Raw genomic sequence first — 20726 nt, forward strand, 5'->3', positions numbered from 1 at the left:
TTAAAGGGAGAAGTATTTAAGGTAGATCTACTGCATTTGGACTAGTAACATGTAATCCAAAACGTATTTTAGATTTTATAGTATCTAATTGTAATTTTGGGAACAGTGACTGTTGAAATTCATCTAATTTTCTTCAATACATTTCTAAAATTACCTAGAAACACACTAATTTAACCTGCTTAGCTGGGGTCAAGCTTTTTTTAAGTTGATGCTTACATGATTTTGAATACTGTAATCTGGGGCATACAGCATTAATATCTCTGGACACTGAAATACCCACTTGTCTGAAACTGCAGTCCACATATATAATTTTCCAAGGGCACTGTATTTTAATGTGTGTATTTCCAGCATACAGGTTATGTATCTTTTAATATTTTAAGCATTTGTGTATCCCTTTCTGTTTATTCCCCAATGAGAGTAATTATTTCTTGTGTGTAATACTGTTTGCAATGTGACTAAATTAATCTTGCAAAAGTAACACGGCCACCAGTTATTTTCTTTTGCATGTCTCTAGAGATAGCTCCTAATTTTGACTGATTTTATTATTTTTTTTTCCTAAGGATCACTTTGAGTATTGCAGTTAGTGTTTCTCAGTTGTTTCAAAATTGCCAGAGGAAACAGATTCGTTGTCTTTTGCTGCTTGTGTGGGAAAGGTTTAAAGGTATTCCCATATCTTGAACAAACTGAACTGTTTGTGATTTTTTTCTAATTTTTGTTTGTTTGTTTGTTTAGCTTCTTCCCCACTTCTAGCTCATCTCTCTGCCATGTCGTTGTACCTCTTTGGCTACCTTCTCTGCAGAATAACACCTCTTAAAGTGTTTCTGATTTTGCTTTGGTTATTACTAATCCTCTTATTCATCAAATGAGAATATGCTTTTACCTGGCAATCTCTATTTTGTTTTCAGATTCAAGAAGCCGTACTTTCCCCTGGAGAAGAGGCTGGTCTTTAAAAGACTTTAAAACACTCTTGTTTTTAAAACAGATTATTAATTTTAGATTTTTATGTTTTTAAGATTACATTCAGTGTCCATACTGTCAGAGGAGATTTAATGAAAATGCAGCTGACAGACACATCAATTTCTGTAAGGAGCAAGCTGCACGTATTACTAATAAGGGGAAATTGGCAGCTGATACCAAAGGGAAGCTTCCTACTCGAACACAGGTGAGCTGTAACAATTCTCTTAACTTGTAACTTGCATTCAATGTCAAATTGAGCTTGTTAAATAATGTGCTGCTTTTAAAAAGAATTAACTATTTTATTCTGTCATTTTATTATTTGCGCTTACTGAAATACTGACCCTGAGCATGGACAAGGCTTTTGCTTTCTTAAACTGCAGAAATCCCTAAGTCAGATGGCAGCAGTTGTAAAGCCAAAACTAGTCATAAATGTAACTGAGAAATGTGCAAATTACAGGTAAAGATAGCAGGTGGAAGTAGAGATGAAGTTTTTGCAAAGGAGGTGGAATTTCTGTTGTGCCAGTTTCTGAATCCAATTAAAGACTTGCTTAAGGGACAAACAAAGGTACCTGGCTACAGGACAACTGATGGCAGTATTGTGGCTAATTAGAGGCTTTAGAGGGATTCAGGTATATTACACAGTACTTTGAATCGGTGCTAGGATTGGTCCAGACCACACAGGTGAAAGTAAGATTTGGATTTGAAAGATAAAAATAATTCTACCTTTGAGTAGTCTCTTTTAAATCAAATGGTAGTGAGATGATACTTTTAATCTTAACTTCAGTTTTATTCCAGCTATGGAAAAATTTGATAAAAGCTGTAGAAAAGAAAAAAAAATGCAGACATACAGTTGAACAGCAAAGCCACTAAGTTAGAAAATGTTTCCTGCTAGTATCATCTGTATTAGAAAACCAATTATCAGAAGCCATTTGCATGTTTATATACCAGAAACAGGTTACCTAGTAGGAAATCATCATCTGTTCTCCCACAGTACCTGAAAGAACTACCTGTTGTGTTACATAGATAGCTTGATTTAATTGCTTAAATTTCTAGGTTGTATTTTGTTACAGTACAAACCTGCTCCAGTTAAGAAGATGCCTTCTGTGGGATCAACACCATCACCGTCCTCACGCTTACCACAGCCAAGTGGTGTTAGCAAAACTGTTGTAGGTATGAAATGAATGTTATGAATTGTTCTGTGTCCTTTCTAAATAGTAGTTCTCAAACTATGCAGTAAAAATTGTTTGTTTATTTGATATAGTGGTTTGTAAAATCTCATTGAAAATAAATTTGGAAGGGGCACTGATTGCCATCTATCTAAAAAGACTCTTGAGCACTTAGGATTCTGGTTTATGTATCAGGGCAATTTTTTTTTTTTCTGAATTGAATATGAAAAATTATTCGGTGTAGTAATGCATGATTGTATTGAATACTAATCTCTCACCTGAAATTTATCTAATGCTTAATTCTGTGACTAATTTGGCTGAATATGATGATAAATTGGTGACAATACATAGTCAAGGCATGTATAATTATGCAAACAGTGGTCTAATTTGGGTTTCAGATATATTGGATATCAAACATGTTCTGTTTGTACATACTTTGACTTTCCCCTTTTTTCAGAGCAAAGTAATTGAGATACAGTATATTTTCTTAGAATAAGATACTATGTCTCAGTTACATATTTTCTATGCATTTTTTTAAACATTTTTTCTGTTGTCTTGATACTGGCTCATATCTCTGTATTTCTAAAACTCTTGTTTTGAATTTTGCAATTAATCTTTTTCTAATAAATTGTATCATTTCAGCAGCAAAATCTTACATTTTCTTATATTTCCATATATATTTCCTTTTCAACTGCAAGGTGCCTCTTCAGGTAAAGCACTGTCTTCTTCTGGATCCAGTGGGAGCAAAATTCAGACGTTATCACCAGCTCATAGAAACTCTCTGGGAATGGTGAACCCACAAGCAGGGTGAGTTCCAACTGATTTTGTCATTTGTGCTTTATTTAATATTTGTTTTTCTAGTTCTAGAAGTCTCTGTGGTTTGTTTCACTTGCTTTTTTTTTTCCCTATGAGCTTCAGAAGTACAGTGTTTTGTGTTTATCCTTTATCTGTGCATTTATCCTGTATCTATAAATATAGCAACTGTTTAAGGAACATTGGAGAAGGCAAAGATTTTATCAAGTTGATTTAACAACAAAGGAGGTCAAGAGATAATAATAAAGTATATTGAAAAATTACAGAATAGGCAGAAGTGGTTGGAGTAATGAATTTTTTCTTTATAAAACTGAAGGGTTTTAAAGCAGAAAACATTAGGCATAATTTCCTACACTCATGGAAATAGAAGAGAAAGGCTTCTGCCATAGATTACAAGGCAATTGTGACAGGATCTCTCAGCACAAAAGGAGGCACAAAACTTAGCACAAAACTTCCATTTCCTGTCTTAAGAGGCAACAAATGAATAAGCACAAATAAGATAAATCCAGTGCACTTACAACAGCAAGGAGTGCTACATGATACTAGAGTTCAGTGGAAGTGCTGGTGTGATCAGGGCTGTGACTCCTGCTTTGCTGGAGGGGTTTGTGGAGATGTTTCAGAGAATCTCATAGAGAAATCTGTGGAAGGGATTGAAGAAAAGTAGTGCAATTCTACAGAAGTTTGAGGAGCACAAAGGAGCCCTGAGAACACAACATATAAAAGGAAGTAATTGTAATTATAACACTGGTGATTGAAAAATATTTATTCCTATAAAAATGAGTATTTGATTGGTGAGGACTGCATAATGTGGGAAAATCCAGTGTTGTAAGTTCATGAGGAAGAAAAAGGACGTTCTGACAACTCATGGGGTTGGACAGCAATTACACAAAACTAGAGAATTTTATTGTATCACTCTTAAATTTTACAGGTTGTTCATTAATGTGAATTGCTGCTCTGTCATGCTTCCCTAATGCCCTGTAGCATCAAGATTCAATTTTGTCCCTCCTTGCTCTATCTGCTCCTGATATCTGTTTCAGACACAGGTCACATGTAGAGTCCATGAGGTTGACAGATGGCTTTCTTTTTGTATTTCCCCCCACTTCTGGTGTCTCACTAGTCTTTGGTCAGCTTTGCTACCATTTGTAGGCATCTATGCTATGACTGTCAGAAAATCCCAGCCCCTTATTTGCTGATTTTCTTTATATCTCCATTTTTAGAAGTTGAATTAACACGTACTGATGAGAGGCAAACAAGCAGGTCTACAAACCATAGTAAAAAAGTCAGCTGAGATAATTTGAAGGCATGTTTTTGAGTGTAACCCACCTGTCTGGGAAAGGATTTTCCTTTTGAAAGTTCCTAATTGAACTCTGTATTTGTCTGTGAGGATGCAGCAATTTTGGTCTTCACTTCTTAACAAGGAAGTTCTATTTAAATTTACAAGTCAGTTGCTGTTGCAATAAGCATATGAAATTTGGTAGAAAACAAACCCCCTTGTGTTCCAGCTACTCCTCAGAGATCAGAGGGGCTGGATGCAGCTTGGCTTAATTTCTGATTTTAACCAGTTAGGCACTATGGCTGGTTATGTTCAATGAGAACTTTTACAATTCCAGATTCACAAATAATGCAGTTTATTGAAGCAGCAGATCATTGACTCTTGTTAGATTGCTGGTGATAAATGCAGTAGATCTACAAAATGTGAGTGTACAGTGCTATGTGTAACTGTTCCCAGCTATACTCTTGATGCAGCTGGAGGTGCAAATATTACCAGAGTCATCCCTGCTTTGGGGAGGGGTGAGAGGAGCAAGCCATTGTCTGTGAAGTAAGGTCATGTTCTCATACTCTAAAAATGGAGGATTTCAAATACCAATTTTAGACTTTTTGGAAAAGTGGAGGTATGACTATAGTCAAATATAATTGGTTACCAGTTGCTGCGGTGCTAGCTGGTGGAAAAGCAGCTTTTTTCTCATTGTCATATTGGTGGGTGCGTTTTTCAATATATTATCTATCTTTGGATACCTTTGGCTTAATTGATTGTAACAAAGGCAGCACAGATCCCTAATAATTCAGTATTGCCTTCCACCCAGGTGAGGGAGCAGTGGAAGCCACCTGACATTACTCCTGCCAGCATGTTACAACTTCACATCATTGTCTTCCCTGAGGAACAGTTTAGTAACAGAGGCTGGCTGTGCATGGGTAAGGGGGAATGAGGCTGGTACCAAGGCTTGGGTGTGCTCCTCTGCTTCACTGAGACACCTCTGGGCTGTGAGACCTCTGCCTCACCCCTGGCATCATTCAGTTGTTAAGCCTTGCTCTAGCCTAGTGCAAGATAAGCAAGTGGCTTAGCTACATTTTTGCTGAAATAGCTTCATGAATTCTCCACAAACTCACAGCATCTCTGTATCTTGACATAATAAGTCTGGCTGTTTTCCACAGTTGCTTAATGGACTTTGTTTTTAGTAGTATTCCATTTTCTCCTCTGTTGCTTGGAGAAAAAACTGTGATGTGATGAAGCCAAGTAGCAGCTGGGGAGATTTTTTTCCCAGGTTCTCTCTGTTCATGCATTCTGCTAAGCACAAATAGAAGACTTCTTTCAGGCACAGCTCTCAGATAATGATCTCTGCTGAAAGGCAGTAAATGTTAGCTTGGCTTATAACTTTAATTCTAGTAACTGTGTAGGCAATTTAAGAGTATGGGTGTGATGAGTGTGTTTTTGCCTGCAGTCCTTCTCATTGTTCTAAAAAACTTGTTCTCTTCTTTTTTCCAACTAGCCCTTATGGTATTTGCTGCTGATACTAACCAGTCTTCTACAGGTGGCTGTTATATGTGTCTCCTTCCTAAGTGTTGTATCTGTGACATTGGCATTTCTATTTTTAACTTCATTGCATTTGCTTCTGGTGACAAATTTGTCTGAAGTTTTATTGAAGCGAAGAGGTGTAGGAGCTAGTTACATCATGGAAAAGTTAGGTTACTCAGATTGGTCACTGGTGACAATTTTGGCCTTAATCATCTCAACTTCTGCCATATAAGGTATTGGGGGATGAAAGGGAAATGCGTTGAGTTCTGTTGAAATACCTGCAAAATGATACCAGAGCAGGGACTGAGACGCTAACAGTCAATGTCCTACATGAGAGTGAAAATCATACTGCAGTGACAGATTTTCAGCTTTATAATTTATCTTATAATTTTAATAAGATAAAATAATTAATTTTATAATTTTATTATAAATCATTATAAATATTTATTATTTTATTTTACTTTATAAATTAATAATTTATCTTATAATTTAGGCTATAGATAAATGCAGCTGGAATTACTTTCTAAAACGGAAGACCTTCTGAACATTACCCTTCAGTGGGATTAAACAAGATTTATTTCTTTTACTACACTTATGATTTAACCAGTAGAATGACAAGCCTCAGTGTGAGATCTGGGATTGTGTGATACTGAAGTCAGACAGAGCTTATGCTGGAAGATAAGATGTTATGCTCTTCTGAGTTGTTAGTGAAACAAGCTGCTAAGCAGTGTTGTGTTTTAAGGGCAATCTTTTAAATGGCATGTTAAGCAATCACTTTTTCTTTTCTCCTTGACAAATATTAAAGACCCTACACACGTTATTTTGACCAGGTTAAATTCCAGGTTTTGCTGTAAGAAACAAGTTCGTGCAGTTTGCACTAAGGGAAACTAACTTTGGGGGGTTTTTTTAGGTATTACTTCACTGTGTAACCTTGCGTCTTTGCCTAGGTTGTTGTAATTCTGGATTTTCCAGACACTTAAGAGAAGAGAAGCTTAACAGTAGAATTACAGTTCTGCAGCGTAATACCAAGGATGAATGGAATGTACGCAGCGATGGGGCACCGCTGCCTGCTGTGGAGCCGTGGTCGCACTTCGTGCCGGGGTGCGCGGAGGGACAGGAGGGGACGCTGCGCTGAGCGCGCTGTGCCGCCCGCGCCCGGCAGGTGGCGCTGGCGCAGCGCGGGCCGGGGCCGGAGCCGGAGCAGAGGGAGTTCCGTAAAGGGAGGGAGCTGGGAATCACCTCCTCTGAACCTCGTGTGCTGCATCGCAGCCTACTCTTGTGCTTGGTATGGGCAAAAGTGGAACCCTGTTCTATGAGCTCACTTACTGTTAGTGATCTCTACTCTGCAGGGTCCTGGTTTTTTTTTTGTTTTTTTTTTTTAATTTGAATTCTCCTGTTCTGCTCCCCAAGTATAGGAATACTGAGAGAGCACAGCACAGTATCCTCAGCGTAAGCTCTGTTAATGCCAGTGATGCTTACTTCGAACGTGCAGATCAAGATGTGTCAGCTGAGTTCTGCTGTGAGTTTTCTTTTTCTGCCTGGGCAGAGTAAGGACACAGACTTCCAGTATTAATGGAAGTGTTGCATAAGGGCATCATTCCTGGGTCATATAGAGCAAGTCAGGAGTAGCATGTGACTGTTGTAGTCACTAAGAAAATCTTCATTCGTTTGGGTGAAAATAGGTTTTTTATCTTTTTTATATTGAAGAACTGAGAAAAGTGAAATTAATTTGATGTAAGTTATCTCTCACTAGGCCTATAATTTGATATCACGTTATGAACCAAAGTTTGATATGTATTTTATAACGGTATACAGGCTAGCAGTATGTTACATTTCTTGAGGTGTATGGCAGTTCTACTAAGCTGTCAGAAGTAATAAGATGTTCAGGAGAAAAAACTGGGTAGGTTCTTCCTAACCTAAGGGTAAGCAAACAGGTAAACTCCACACCCACGTGCAAGCTGTTTTGCCCAGCAGAACCTGACACCACTGTTTGTGGCCAGACAGGATTTTGCACATACAGATTAATTGTCTGTACATGTTTTATTTGTGAGCAGTTAGGTTTGTTTGGTTTTTTCATGTGACTTGGAAATTATGTGATAATTTTTAATATAGAAAATGAACCTTAGAAATTAATTTTTAATTTATATTTTATTTTGGCGATAAAACATACGCTTTAATGTTAATGTTTCCCTCCTGGGAATCATGTCTGCTAGTGACACATCCACTACCATCTTACAGCTGAAATACAACATCAACAGCACACCAAATCAATAACTGTAAATTTTAAATTTGACTCACATATTTGCCGTAAAGCGTTTGTAACCTTTTTAAAACGTTTAAAATATTTTGTTCCTTTTCTGAAGACTGTAACTTACAGGGCGTTGTTCAATGAAGTCAAGATATGTAAGTAGTTTTGTCTTTGCATTTCAAAAGATTCTCATGACCATGTTTTGTTTTTTTTTCATTAGAATGTGAAAGGGCTGTCAGCTTTGGGTTTTTGGTTCTGTTAAGGGGTGAAAGAATACTCTAGTGCTTTATTTTGACAGTGTTCTGATGGGTTCTAGGATATTTCTTTGGTGTTGTACTCTGTATTTGCCTGGAGTTCACAGATTACACTGATAAATTAAAGTTCAAAAATAACAAAGAAAATCATGTTAGGTTGTAGTATGTGTCATAGAGTGTCAAAGACCTCAGTCTTGCTACTCAGTTTCTTGGGACTATGTAAATAGTATATATTGGGTCAAACAGGAGTTAATTAGTTTGAACTAGAACATCCGTTTGGGAGGCTATTTGTAGGTTTTCCTTTATGATGATAAGATGATAAAAATACAGGACACAACTCGAAGATCTGATTTTCTAATCTAAGTTGTGATTTCTGAAAAGCTGCAGTTTTCCTTATGAAGATGTGAGTGAGGGATTTTTTTATTATTATTTTATTCCTTGCCTTTTTTTAAAATGTTTTTAAAACTTGATTTTTGATTTATTCTTTTTGATTTGGAAATCTTATCCATAATATCAAAACCAAAAAGTATTAAAGTATTGGCTCTGTATATTCTGTCTATTGTAAATGGGGGTTTTGTTGTTAAAACAAAGCTGGGTTTCTTTGAGGCTGTCCTCTATTTTGCCTTTACAAATAAAAAAAAAGGAAAAATTTTTATTCTTGACAGTTCTAGAGTTGTACATATATATGTTATTTTCTAATGTTTAAACTTATGACTTGTAATTGAGCCCCCTTTTCTAGACATGTTGTATGACATCATGAAAGCTGCTCTTAAAAGAGACCAAATGTGAATACAGTGTGCAGAATATGAGGATAACTGATATTAGTGTTTTGCTTGAAAAAGAATTCTAAAAAAATTATTGGAAACCTGATCCAATGTCTATGAAATCAATTCCTCATCAAAGCAAGAAGAAACCCTTTTGTTTGCTGGATAATTAAAGTCTGATTTGTACTTGTTTTTTTAAAGTTAATGGGATTTCTTTGGCAATGCAAGTACTGAATTGTGAGTGTATTTAATATCTTTTTTTGCATAATTTGAATAGCAATATAGCACTATCATTATGAGCACCCCTTTATATATTTTAATAGTAAGATGGACAGGTTAGGCCCACCACTGCGAACTGGAAGAGATGTGCAAAGGTTTTATGACACTGATACAAAAACAGACAGTGCCATCAAAAGGCCAAATGTGCCTGTAAAGAAATAAGTATTATGAATCAGTGTGGTTTATCTATTTTGCAAAAACATTTCTCCTAAGCAGAAAAGTGTGCCCTTGATGAACATCAGCTGCCCAGTATTGTCTTCCTTATAAGTCCTGTGGGAGAAGAATGGATGATATGATTAGTATCAGAGTGAGGTAAACAGCTTCATAGGACAGGGAAGATGAAGGTTGCCCTCAGATTTGATTTCGTGTGTCACTGCTTGATTACAGGTAAAAAGTAATGAATTTGCATCTTGATTGCAGATTAAAAGTAATGAACTTGTGCCTTTCTAAATGCAGTATAAAACTGATTTGCATGATGCAAATCCGAAGTAAGCATCTAAGCCTGATAACTGTTCTGGTTTTTGACAAAGCAATTTTATTCTCTTAAGGTCAAATATTTCTCTAACTTGTATATCTGTAAGGTAACTGTGATGGTCCCTAAACATGAGGAAGGCAGACTTTGTAATGAAAGGTAGAGTCTTTGGTTAAGTCCAACTTACCTCATATAAAGATTTCTGGATATTCAGAAGTCTTTATAAGATCTAAGTTTGGAAGGAAGCTTATTCCAATTATTCTAATCTTTTAAAAAGGAAATAGATACTAAATTGTAGTTAAGCCTTTGTTATATTTTGGAAGGTACTAAATTCAAATAGTCTTTTTCATATTGTAAAAGATAAATAAGTAATGAATTATGTGGCACATACATAGAGGGTATTGCTTAACATAGTAGAAAGGTGTCTGAAGATCTTAATGCTGTAACCAAAGCTTGTAGTATCTTTTGAGACAGGGACAGAATATTTGACTTTGGCTTTGAAGAAGCAAAGGCAATTAATGGAATGAAAGCTCTTTTTAGACAAAGAGAGTTTCTTTGGTTTTTTGCTCCTTTGTGTGTTTGGTTAGAGTTATAAATCCTGTGATCCATCAAAAATTAACTCCATTTTTCATATTGTAATGTATTATTAAGATGCTGAAAATTTAGCTTAGCTACTACAATTACTTAAAATAGACCCTATCCATAGAGCAGGGATTTGATTTTTCTTCTCAAGAAAAATTACTTAAGAGTATAGGCACTTTTTCTGTTCTTTATATAATCCCTGTTGTTCTTACTCAAGTATCTACTGAGTTCAAGAAATAAATCTACCTTACTTGCAGTAGGTTATTTAGTATATTGCATGACAACATCATTCAGCAAGTGTGAATAGTTCCTAACCATTCTTAAATTCAGCATAGCAGTGTGGATGGTTACAATTTATGGCAAAGATTTCTGGACTTTGGGACATATGTCATTAATCAGCACTAAGTTATTTATTAATTTGCACAGACCTATGAGCTGTTGTGGGTAACAGTGACAGCTGTCAAGAATACCTGAAAACACTCTGTCTAAGAAGCAAGATTTATGTATCAGTATTTTAAGACAGAATTTAACCAAGTCATGAATACGAAAAGACAAGCTTCTTTTACAAATTACTTTCAGATTTTTGTTTTGCAAGCAGTGGTAATTCAACTAGATGTACAACACAAGCTGCTTTAGGAAGGGAAGCCACTTTCAATCTTACTTTTTTTTTAAATAGAGAGTGGATAAAAATTTATTTAGAGTATGTCTAGATTTTAAGAGTTTCCAGCTGGTGTTGGTACACAGACTCATCTGCTGTCAGGTTCTATTCATACTTCATGTGATACAATGTAGAGCAGGATTTAGATAGCTTTTCAGAAACAAAATCCAACCAAACAGGTGAAAAAACAGAAGTGGACAAGTATATAGAGAAGGCAGAGATGGGGCAGATCAGAAGAAACCAAGCTGTGGTGGCACAAGTTGAAATAACCAAAAATATCTTATTCTGTTGGAAGGTGTCTGTCTCTAGAGATCAGATTGCTACTTAAGGATGCAACTTCAAGATTTGTCACCTAACCTGATGCTAATTGTGTGTCTAGATTTGGGCTGAATAAAGTTGTAGAGACAGTGGCAGCATACTCCTTGTGTTGATTTACTCATCAAAAATGTCAGAAGACACAGAATGGGTACAGCTGGAAGGGAAGTTTCTGGTGTAAAAATATATTTGAGATTTCTTACATATTTTTAGAAAACTAGGTGTGGAAAGTGAATGCAGAAATTGTGCAGAAAGCTGTGTTTAAACAGCTTGGAATGAAGGTGTCCTGTTAAATCTTTAATGAGTGATCTTTTATCTGTTCATGAGACTTTGCCTCCCTTGATATACAGGGTGGACTGTGCACTTTGAATGTGACTTTTCAGTATTTCAATTTCCTCCCCTCCCCAGCTCACTCAGTAGCCTGAATGCTGTATTAAGACACTGATTTCTCTGATATTTCTTTATTTTTTTTTTTCTGAAAAAACACCATATGAATTTTCAGAGTACTTAATGAGATGAGAGTGTATGATACTGCTAAAATAGAGGGAAGAATAGTGGACTGGTTTTCACATCAATTTAGTCCATGTATCCAGGATTCCTAACATGATGTTCAAAACTGATTCAAAGTGCACTCTGAAGAGACTTCAATTTCAGAAATTAATGCTGTCAGTTTTGAAAAAGTAGTATGTTGGTCCCAAAGTGAAAATCCAGAGAAAACAGAGTTAGTAATAATTCTGAATTTTTTTAATTACTTGGAGCTGTCTAAACAGGGATTGATACACAATTCTATTCTTAGCTTTATTGCCTGATCATCCCTGATCCATGATGATCCCATAATGTTTCTGTGTGTGCAGCTGAATTTTTCTTTATATGCTTTCCTGTCTTCCATAACAGGTGAAGTAACAGTCCAGTATGTTCTTTCTACTATAGAACTCTGAGTTTTACTCAATTATAAGCAAAGGTCTCTCTTCATTGTAAAATGAAATGGTAAAAATAGCACAAGATGAGTATTTAGCATCTGTACATCATAGCAGTGTAATTTAGTTGCATTTAGAACTTCTGTTCTAGAATTATGTAACTTCTGAAAGGCTGACATAACTTCCAGTAAGTTTTAATTCTGATACAACTGGTGTAGTGTTTTTAAGTCTGCTCAGTATTTTTTCCCAAATAAGTCCATCTTTCTAATCTCCTTGCAAAATGAGGGGGCAGACAGGAAAGCTAATGGAGAAGGTCAGTGTTCTGCCCAGTGAACCATGATCTTTGATCATTCCACTCCATCTGTTGCAGGTAGAAGCCATTCTTTAGTAAGATACAATTTCAATTTATTTAATCTTAAATTTAGTTGCTGATTTCCACCAAATAATTATTTGATCCCTTTTCCACTGGTTGAAGTGACAGAAGGAGCTGAAAAGCCGTCTTTATTCTATGTGTATGACATGAAGGGAGAAGTGTTTTATGCAGCACGTCTATAATTTTGGAGTTACTACATATTCCTCAGTTGTGTCAGTGTTACATTTGAAGTTACTGGAGTTGAATGCATTTCCTTATATGTGGTTTGAAAACCAAACCCAAGACCAGATAGTTTATAATTCTTAAAGGAGCAGTTAGATTTATCTGAGGGGAATGAATGGTCTCTTGGTGACTTGTTTTTTTAATGGAGTCTTGTTTCAATTTTTTTTTTATGTCCTTGAGTGAGTCCAAAGTTAAATTTCATTTATGCATTGATGTTCAAGAATGAGAGCAGAAAAACTTGTTTATGCACATGATGTCATAGTCTGAAGATTTGCCAAAGAAGAAATTCCAGTGAATGGCAATTCTTTTGAGCAATGATGAAAATTCCTGTCCCTGATGATAAAATTATGCCACTTCCAATTTTTTTTTTTTTTCGTGTTACTCAGATTTTTCAGGGGATGATGATGTTTCTCTACTCATTAAAGCCAGCAGTATGATGTTCTCAATGTTTGGCATGTGCTGATCATTGTATACTGGCTTCTCATAGTGTTCATGAGTCCTCAGGGAAGCAGTTTCCATATCTGTGTGGTAATACTATTGACCCCAGCTTTAGGAACACTGGCAGCTTAGAAAAAATTGAGGCCCTGAAGCCCACCTGGATGCACTTTCTTTTTTCTCCTTCTGTTTATATTCATGAATATAATTGTGCTTTGAAGAAAAAGGACTTACAGCACTAGCTAAGAAGAAAGGAGTCTTGTTCACTCACTTCATATTGGTCACAAAGTATTGAAAATATGGTATCCTTTCTACAGATCTTAAGTTATTGTAACCTGCAGTCATCTGCTCTCTATTTTCCTAAAAGAGACCTGCCAGTCCTAAAAAGTGACTTATGAATTGTCAAGGTAGACATTAAAAGGTACTGAGCAACCAATAATGCAGGATATCTACCTGTTAGGAAGTGAGACACATGTACAGGAAGGGACTTGCTGTTTCATTTAACTTGTCATTGTAGGGTTCACGTCATAACAGTTCAAACCATGCAAGTCCATGCCAAAGCTCCTCTGCTGTTGGTAGGAAATTAGTTATTTTTCATGCAGTTAACTAATGTGTAGATGGTTGCACGGTTGTGTGTGTGTGTGTATATATATATATATAATTTGAAAATGCATATTCTTGTATGTATTTCTCTGTGTGCGTATAAATCATCAGATATTTCTTCTATTTTAGAGGTGCAACAAAAACCCGGACATCAACCCCTCCTAGTGTGGCAAGAGCCATGAGCACGGGTGCTTTAACAAACAGAAGAAAAACTAGCAATTCAGATGTTAACTTAAGGTAGCTTTTAACTTTGTGGATTTTGTCATTAATAGAGCTGTCATTAAAGGGGATTGCTTGCTACAAAAGAAGTTGGGGAATGTATTATTCTCTGCAATTAATAGATTATCAGTATTATTTATGCTCAATATATTTGGTATGCTTAACATCTGACAGCACACCTTTGTCATCAGCTTTCTGAGATGTGCACAGAAAACCCTGTTGGAAATGTCAAATATCACTTGGGAGCTATTGAAAAAAAAGCCAAATATTATTTCAGTAGAAACTCAATGAAATTTGCATGCTAAGCGCACAAATTATTTTGTCCTTTTAAAGGGTAAGATGAAAATTGTATTGCTTGTTTAGCCTTCCTTTTTTTTGACAAGCTAAGTTTTAAGTTTTCAAACTCTCCAGTTAATCTAAGTGGTCAATGAAATATGTGATCCTGCCCCTCGAATTCTGGTGGTTTTGTTTTCTTGCAGGGAAGGTGGGTATCTGGAGATATATATGGAAGGCTGGGTAGCACTGTATGTAAGATATACCACTGTAAATAGGAAGTGCAGGCATGAAAATAACAGTAACAATAACTATATTAATGGCCAGGATTAGACTAATTTTACATTAAGTTATATTGAATGGACTTATGGAGAATGTTCTTCATCTGGGAATTTTCAGGTCTGACGGGAAAACTGGGTATGACATTGGAGATTACCCATCCTCAGTCAACGGAGGAAGCGCAAAAAGCAGCGAAGGAATTTCACCTGTACAGTTATCCAAGTTCTGCCATGAATGTGGAACAAAGTATCCAGTGGAATGGGCAAAGTTCTGCTGTGAGTGTGGAATTCGAAGAATGGTTGTGTGAACACATTCTTTAAAGCAGAAAGAAAACAAGAAATTGGAACATCTGCTGTGTACTGTTGCATGGAAAGCTTGAGCACTCCATCCAGACTTTATGCTGCAAACGTTGAAACATCATTTTGTAATTTTCTGAGTGCAATCTTCTGGTTACACAATTATTTATAAACAGTGATATATACCGTATATAAAAACAACAGCTACCTAAAACTGTGCCATTCAAGGAAATACTATTCACTCTTTGTTGAAAATATTTAAAATTAAGGTAAAAATGCATTATGTAGCCTAGGTAGCAGAAAAGGTTCAATTTTTTTTTTTTTTTGTAAATCCTATTAGGCAAAGGGTTTTTAAAATCTCTTATGTAGGATAATACTTACCTATAGGGAACTAGCCATGAACAACTTGGGCTTCAAAAGTTTCTCTGTGGTGGCATTTCCTTCATCTGTGACAGTAACTTAGATGCTGTGTTCTAAGTGAAAACAAAATGAGCTCCGTATATACTCCTTATAAATTCCCAGATAAAAGTGTAAAAGGTTTGGATCTTTAAAATCTTCAACAGTAATATGCTAATTGGACTTTCCAGTTGCTTCCTAGGATTTTTTTAAAGAATTGAAGTGGAGAGACTACCTAAGAATTCTCTTTGTATCTAACTAAAAAGGCAAGATTTTCTTTTTGTGGCTTTCCATGTTCTGTTTTTCAGTAAAAACGTGTTACTATTTTTATGTATTTATAAGGACAAATATGGTATTAATTTTATTATTATTCATTTTATTATGTTCCTTTTGTTTGTAAATATTTGTTTTCCTCCTCCTGTGCTCCACCATGACTAGCATATCTAAAGGTGTTGTGCTTTGTCCTCTTTAAAGTCCTGCTCATGTTTTTTCTTTTTCCTCATTTCCTCAGATTTTCCAAGGAAAGTCGAAGTCTATGCGTATCCTACCTAAATGTTGAACTCTTATTTTAAAAACAGCCTTCTTGATGTATTCAATACCAAAATAAAATAGTTATTTAAAAATGAATTCTATTAGAACAGTAGATCTTGATGTAAGTAGTGAGGGGTTTTTTTTCTTATTCCTCTGAATGCATAAGGGAGTAATGGTGCTTCACTGGCATATGTGTCAATACCTGACTTTTTTTATTTTTCTTTTTCTTCAATTTTGTGTATTCCTGATCTCAAAACAGCAGTTTCTTAAAGTTAGTAATAGACTTCACATTCATCCATTGGGAAGACAGGAGAGACTTAAAGTTGTTGGGTTTTTACTAATTACTCAGCAAATTAGTAAATCACACATGTACTAATAAAACCATTCACAAGCCAAATCACTGAATTTGCATCTTAATGTAGTAATTTACTTTGTGAAGTTTTGTTTTGAAGTACTTGCTCCATTTTCATGATGTGTGACAGAGCAATCTGAAACAACTTAACTGTGCCTTTCCCGCAGTAAATAGATTTTTTTGTCAGAAACTGGTACTTTCAGCTCACAAACATCATTAGTTTCCATTTATTTAATTTCGTTGCAACTTACACAAAATATAATGTAGTGTTCCATGAGAGCATTATAGTCGTTGCTTGCATTCTCAAAAATTGTGATTTTCAATGGGGCCAATTTAGAATAAAGTGTGATTGAAGAAAAGTTCTTCAAAGCAGATACCAGTCTAAGAGAATGGATGATTTAAGAGACTTGATGTAATTGTGTTGCAGACCACAAGCTATTCATGTTTTAAAATTAGTTCAGTGCATGTCTTGCACTTTTTATGGGATTTTTTTTTTAATTATCAGCGTAGTCTTTTCATAATTGGTGTAAACTGGCTACTGTTTATATGATGGATGACTGGTAATGAGTTAGAGCTGATAAATCCTAGACAGTTTATTTCATGGAGTTTAGATTCTAGGATCTGTATTATGCCACATTCACATCTGTATTTGGAAAAACTGGAATTCTGCATTTTTTCCATAGATAAGCCTCCTTTGGAAAACGTGCCCTGGGCTTGGGCCATGGAATTATGCAAACTGAAGTATTGCAAGCTGGGAGTCCATCAGCAAAGATACCAGTCCAGAATAGATTTGATCAGATAGTGAATCTGCTCTTAACTGATGAATTTGCCGTTGTTTCTGCTGGAAAATGCATTTTTCCATTTATAAAATGCTTTCTAGAAAGGGAATGTTTAGTACAGCACTAAATACCTTTCAGATGTTCCAGGATTATTGTAACTGTAGGAAAAAAACATATGGACTCTCCTTTGAATTGTAGGTGGTAGATATCCTAATTTCAAATCAATACTCATACAGTTACTGTATTTTCTGCTTTGTGACCTGTTTGTGAGATTCTTTGCTTTCAATGCAGCATTTAGTAAATTACTTGAGTACTGCAGCATTTGCTTCATTTACGCTTACATGATTTATCATGAGGATTAGATAGGGAATTAATCTGAAGGGAAAGAAAGGTTTTTTCAAAACTCATCTTTTAATTTGGCCCTACAAAGAAGGTATATGAAACATAATTGACTATTGATAGTAACAGTAGATAATGTGTGTGTGTTTAATCCACAGGAAGTATAAGCAGACAATGAAATTCTTTTTGACTGTGTTGTTTGGTGCTGTATGGTAAGACTTCTGGGAGGCCCAGTAAGTTTTGTGCTTATCAGCTGGTTTTATAACTGAATGATATAGGTTTCTGAAGTCTGTGATTTTGCAAATCCTAGCCTGTATCTCAAGGTATCACAAGCACAGATCATTGTAATTCCATCTCAGTGGATATTTGTACAAAAGAGTGGATTGTTTTTCATCATGTCCCTGAAGAACTGAATGTGGGAAACAAATTTGTTATATTTAAAGAAAAATATTTTCAGGGAGTTGGACTGATTTTTTAATCTTCAGTGTCTTACGTGTCTCAAGGAGTTCGCAAATTTAATTTATTGATGGTCTACATCCAAACCCTCTTGCCCTAGTCTCCACACACTTATGCCTTGGTTTTCATGGGAGGAAAAAACATGAACTATGCACTGTCTGTTTATAGTGACATTTAGTGATGCAATTGTTGTGATAATTCCTATACCAATGCATAACCCTATGACAAATTTACTGTCTGCCCTTTTATCTTCCTAATGTTCTTACTAAAGTTCTTCCATCCGTTAAAGAAGGGGGGGAGGGGAAGGTCAAAGGTAAAATTCCATTTAAGGAAACAAGGAAGAGGCCGATTTTGATGTTTGGCCTGAGGGAGTTTGCATTCCCATTCTACTTTTATACAGCAGATCTCTTATACAAAGGACCTCTGTATTCCAGGAAATAGTGCAGGATCATCAGAACTATGCTGATAGAAGTGTAATGGAGTTAGGAAAAATGCTAGCTTCAGTAGTAAAAACTGCATAGCATAAAGCTTAATATCAATATGATGTACCTTACACAGGTTTATATTTATGCATGATGCCCACCCTAGGTAGTTTCAGAACTGGAATCTCTAAACATACAGCAATTAGAACATGTGTTTGTATGGATAATTAGTCTTATGCACTGCTGCAAGGAGATGGGCACAGGGGGCTGCTTCACCCCATTTCAGGTTGTAACTATGAAAGGAACATATAGGCAGAATTTTTCAGGTTTGCCAAAGAGCTCGAAGAGCCCTTGAACTCCCTGGAGGGAGTGGGAAGCTCCACCTGTGAGTTCCCTGGCTGGGAGGGCAGTGGAGCGGGGGAGCTCTCCATGGTGCTCCAGCGCTGAGCTTCTCCCACAGTGCCAGAGCAGTGGCTGCTCCAGTGCAGCCAAACATCCTGTGCCTTCTCAGGATGGGAACTCCAGACTGTATTGTAACACCTGACCCAGTCTTTATGCACATGGAAGTTCTCTGTCATCTGCAAGGGACTAGCTCCTAATTCACCATCACAGCTGAGAGCTGGTGCCTGAAATGCAGGGAGATCATTTCCCTGATGCCTGCTTACCAATTCAGTGGAAGGAGCTATGACTGCAGTACTTTATATATGTGCACACTGATGCAGACCGTGTAAATAGTCTGCATATAAAATTAGATGGTATTGTCTATGTGTTACAAAGGTCACAACAAGTGCTAGTTTCCACCACATAGACTTTGTATAGCTGCAAAGAACAAACCTGTTATGAGTGTTTTTAATCTTGGCTAAAAGATTTGTGTTTAGCAAGAGCACTTTTTTCAATTTCATTTCTATCCAGTTTTACTAAGCTATGAATAGTTATATGGGTTGTATGAGAAGGTAGAATATTCATCTTTGATAAAATTTTAGTGACTCTGGTGAAAATTGTTTTATTGCCTTTCAAGTACAGCTTATTCCAGCTTGTGATTATTTTGTTGCTGGTTGGTTTGGTTGTTTTTTTTCCAACTTGCTAAAGTAAGGTTTGAGTGACCTAATTGTGTTGTTGGAAGAAGTGTTAGGTAAAAGACTCCATTAGCTGAATTCAGTAGTTACTTGGTTGATATTTTTGTTCCAGTATTCACAGTATAAGAGGTTACTCTTGCATCCTAGTTAATTTTTGTTTTGTTTTGGGTTTGGTTTTTTTTTTGTGTTATGTCAGTCCAGAATAATACATGTTTCTAGACAATCCTATTTAGTCCCATTCTACTTCATCTTGCCAGGAAACAGCTTCTTCATATTTTCTCTAAATAAATGTTCGTTCTTTACAAAAATAATTAGTAGGGAATTTATATTTCCCCAGTTTGAACATTTAAGTCAGCAAATCAAATACTCAGTTTAATATAGCTGAATATTGAACCCATATTCTAAACAGAAGTGCATGGTTTGCCATAGTTCTATATTCCAGTTTGGTTTTCTGGCAGAACCTTGAATGGATTTGGGTAGAATCAGTAAAGTGCTGAGTACACTACAACTGTTACAAAACCTACTTAATATGATTGCTCTAACTCTTGGTGTTCACCCTTCATATGAAATTTGTTTCTTCTTTATTTATTAATGTTCTGTGCTTTTAAATGGCGTGTTCATTCATGTGTTGGAGGTGAATAATTTTTTCAGTATTGCAGTTATTATGCCTTGCCCCTCAGTACATGAAATATTTGTTTGTGACCATCCAGTGAGAATGGAATGAATGAGTGAGAATGGAACAGAATTCCTCAGTTTGTTTGCCTCTTATTTCATATATTATGTTCATTTTAAAGTGTCAGTTCTGTTTTAATTAATAAATGTAAATCACCACATAATGCTAACTTGCCACATGTTAACAATAAAGCAAATATGCCAATAAAACTTCTTGTGATGTGCAAATCTTTGTAGTCAAATGTAAAGTTATCTTATATAATGTAGCATACAGGTAGGTAATATAATTTCATCCTTATTAATATTGTGATGTCTGATCTCAGGTACACAAAGAGTAGGGTTTTTTAATTGAGTGATTTCAATTCCTAGGTCACCTTGAAAAATCTACCAAATATTTAAATCAGTATGGTCTGCCTATATAAAATTAACTCTGTATCTCCTCTATTTCCCCAACTACACTGAGAATTTAGTTTATATAGAGCCCATCATGGCGACATTTGTAGTTTTCATTCTTTTTTTCTTTTTTTTTTCTTAATACTAAAACTGAAAGGGATAATAAACTTAAGTTTCATCTAAGTTTGTTCTCCTTCATGACATTAGAGCCCTGTTTTGTTGATGAAATTATTAAGACAAAAAAGCAGAAGTTTATCTTTTTCTTCAGAAGTTCATTTATGTGAGCAGAAATTGCAATAAGGGCTTGGATTGTTGATTTTTATTTTTACTAAATATGGATGAAGAGGCGTCAATTCCTCTTTTCATTTCTTTTTTTAGGGGAAACTTCCTT

General features: G+C 35.8%; 1 protein-coding gene across 1 annotated transcript in view; it reads left to right on the forward strand.

Moving 5' to 3' along the window:
• Positions 1-14930, forward strand: part of ZC2HC1A (zinc finger C2HC-type containing 1A) — a 30691-nt gene extending 15761 nt beyond the window's left edge. Inside the window, exons 6-10 of the mRNA XM_062514681.1 lie at positions 1014-1162; positions 2028-2127; positions 2822-2930; positions 13982-14089; positions 14744-14930. Coding sequence (XP_062370665.1) covers positions 1014-1162; positions 2028-2127; positions 2822-2930; positions 13982-14089; positions 14744-14930 — 653 coding nt within the window. The remainder of the gene's footprint in view (positions 1-1013; positions 1163-2027; positions 2128-2821; positions 2931-13981; positions 14090-14743) is intronic.
• Positions 14931-20726: the final 5796 nt, after the last annotated feature.

This window comes from Cinclus cinclus, chromosome 1 (genome assembly GCF_963662255.1).
Source record: "Cinclus cinclus chromosome 1, bCinCin1.1, whole genome shotgun sequence".
NCBI lineage: Eukaryota > Metazoa > Chordata > Aves > Passeriformes > Cinclidae > Cinclus > Cinclus cinclus.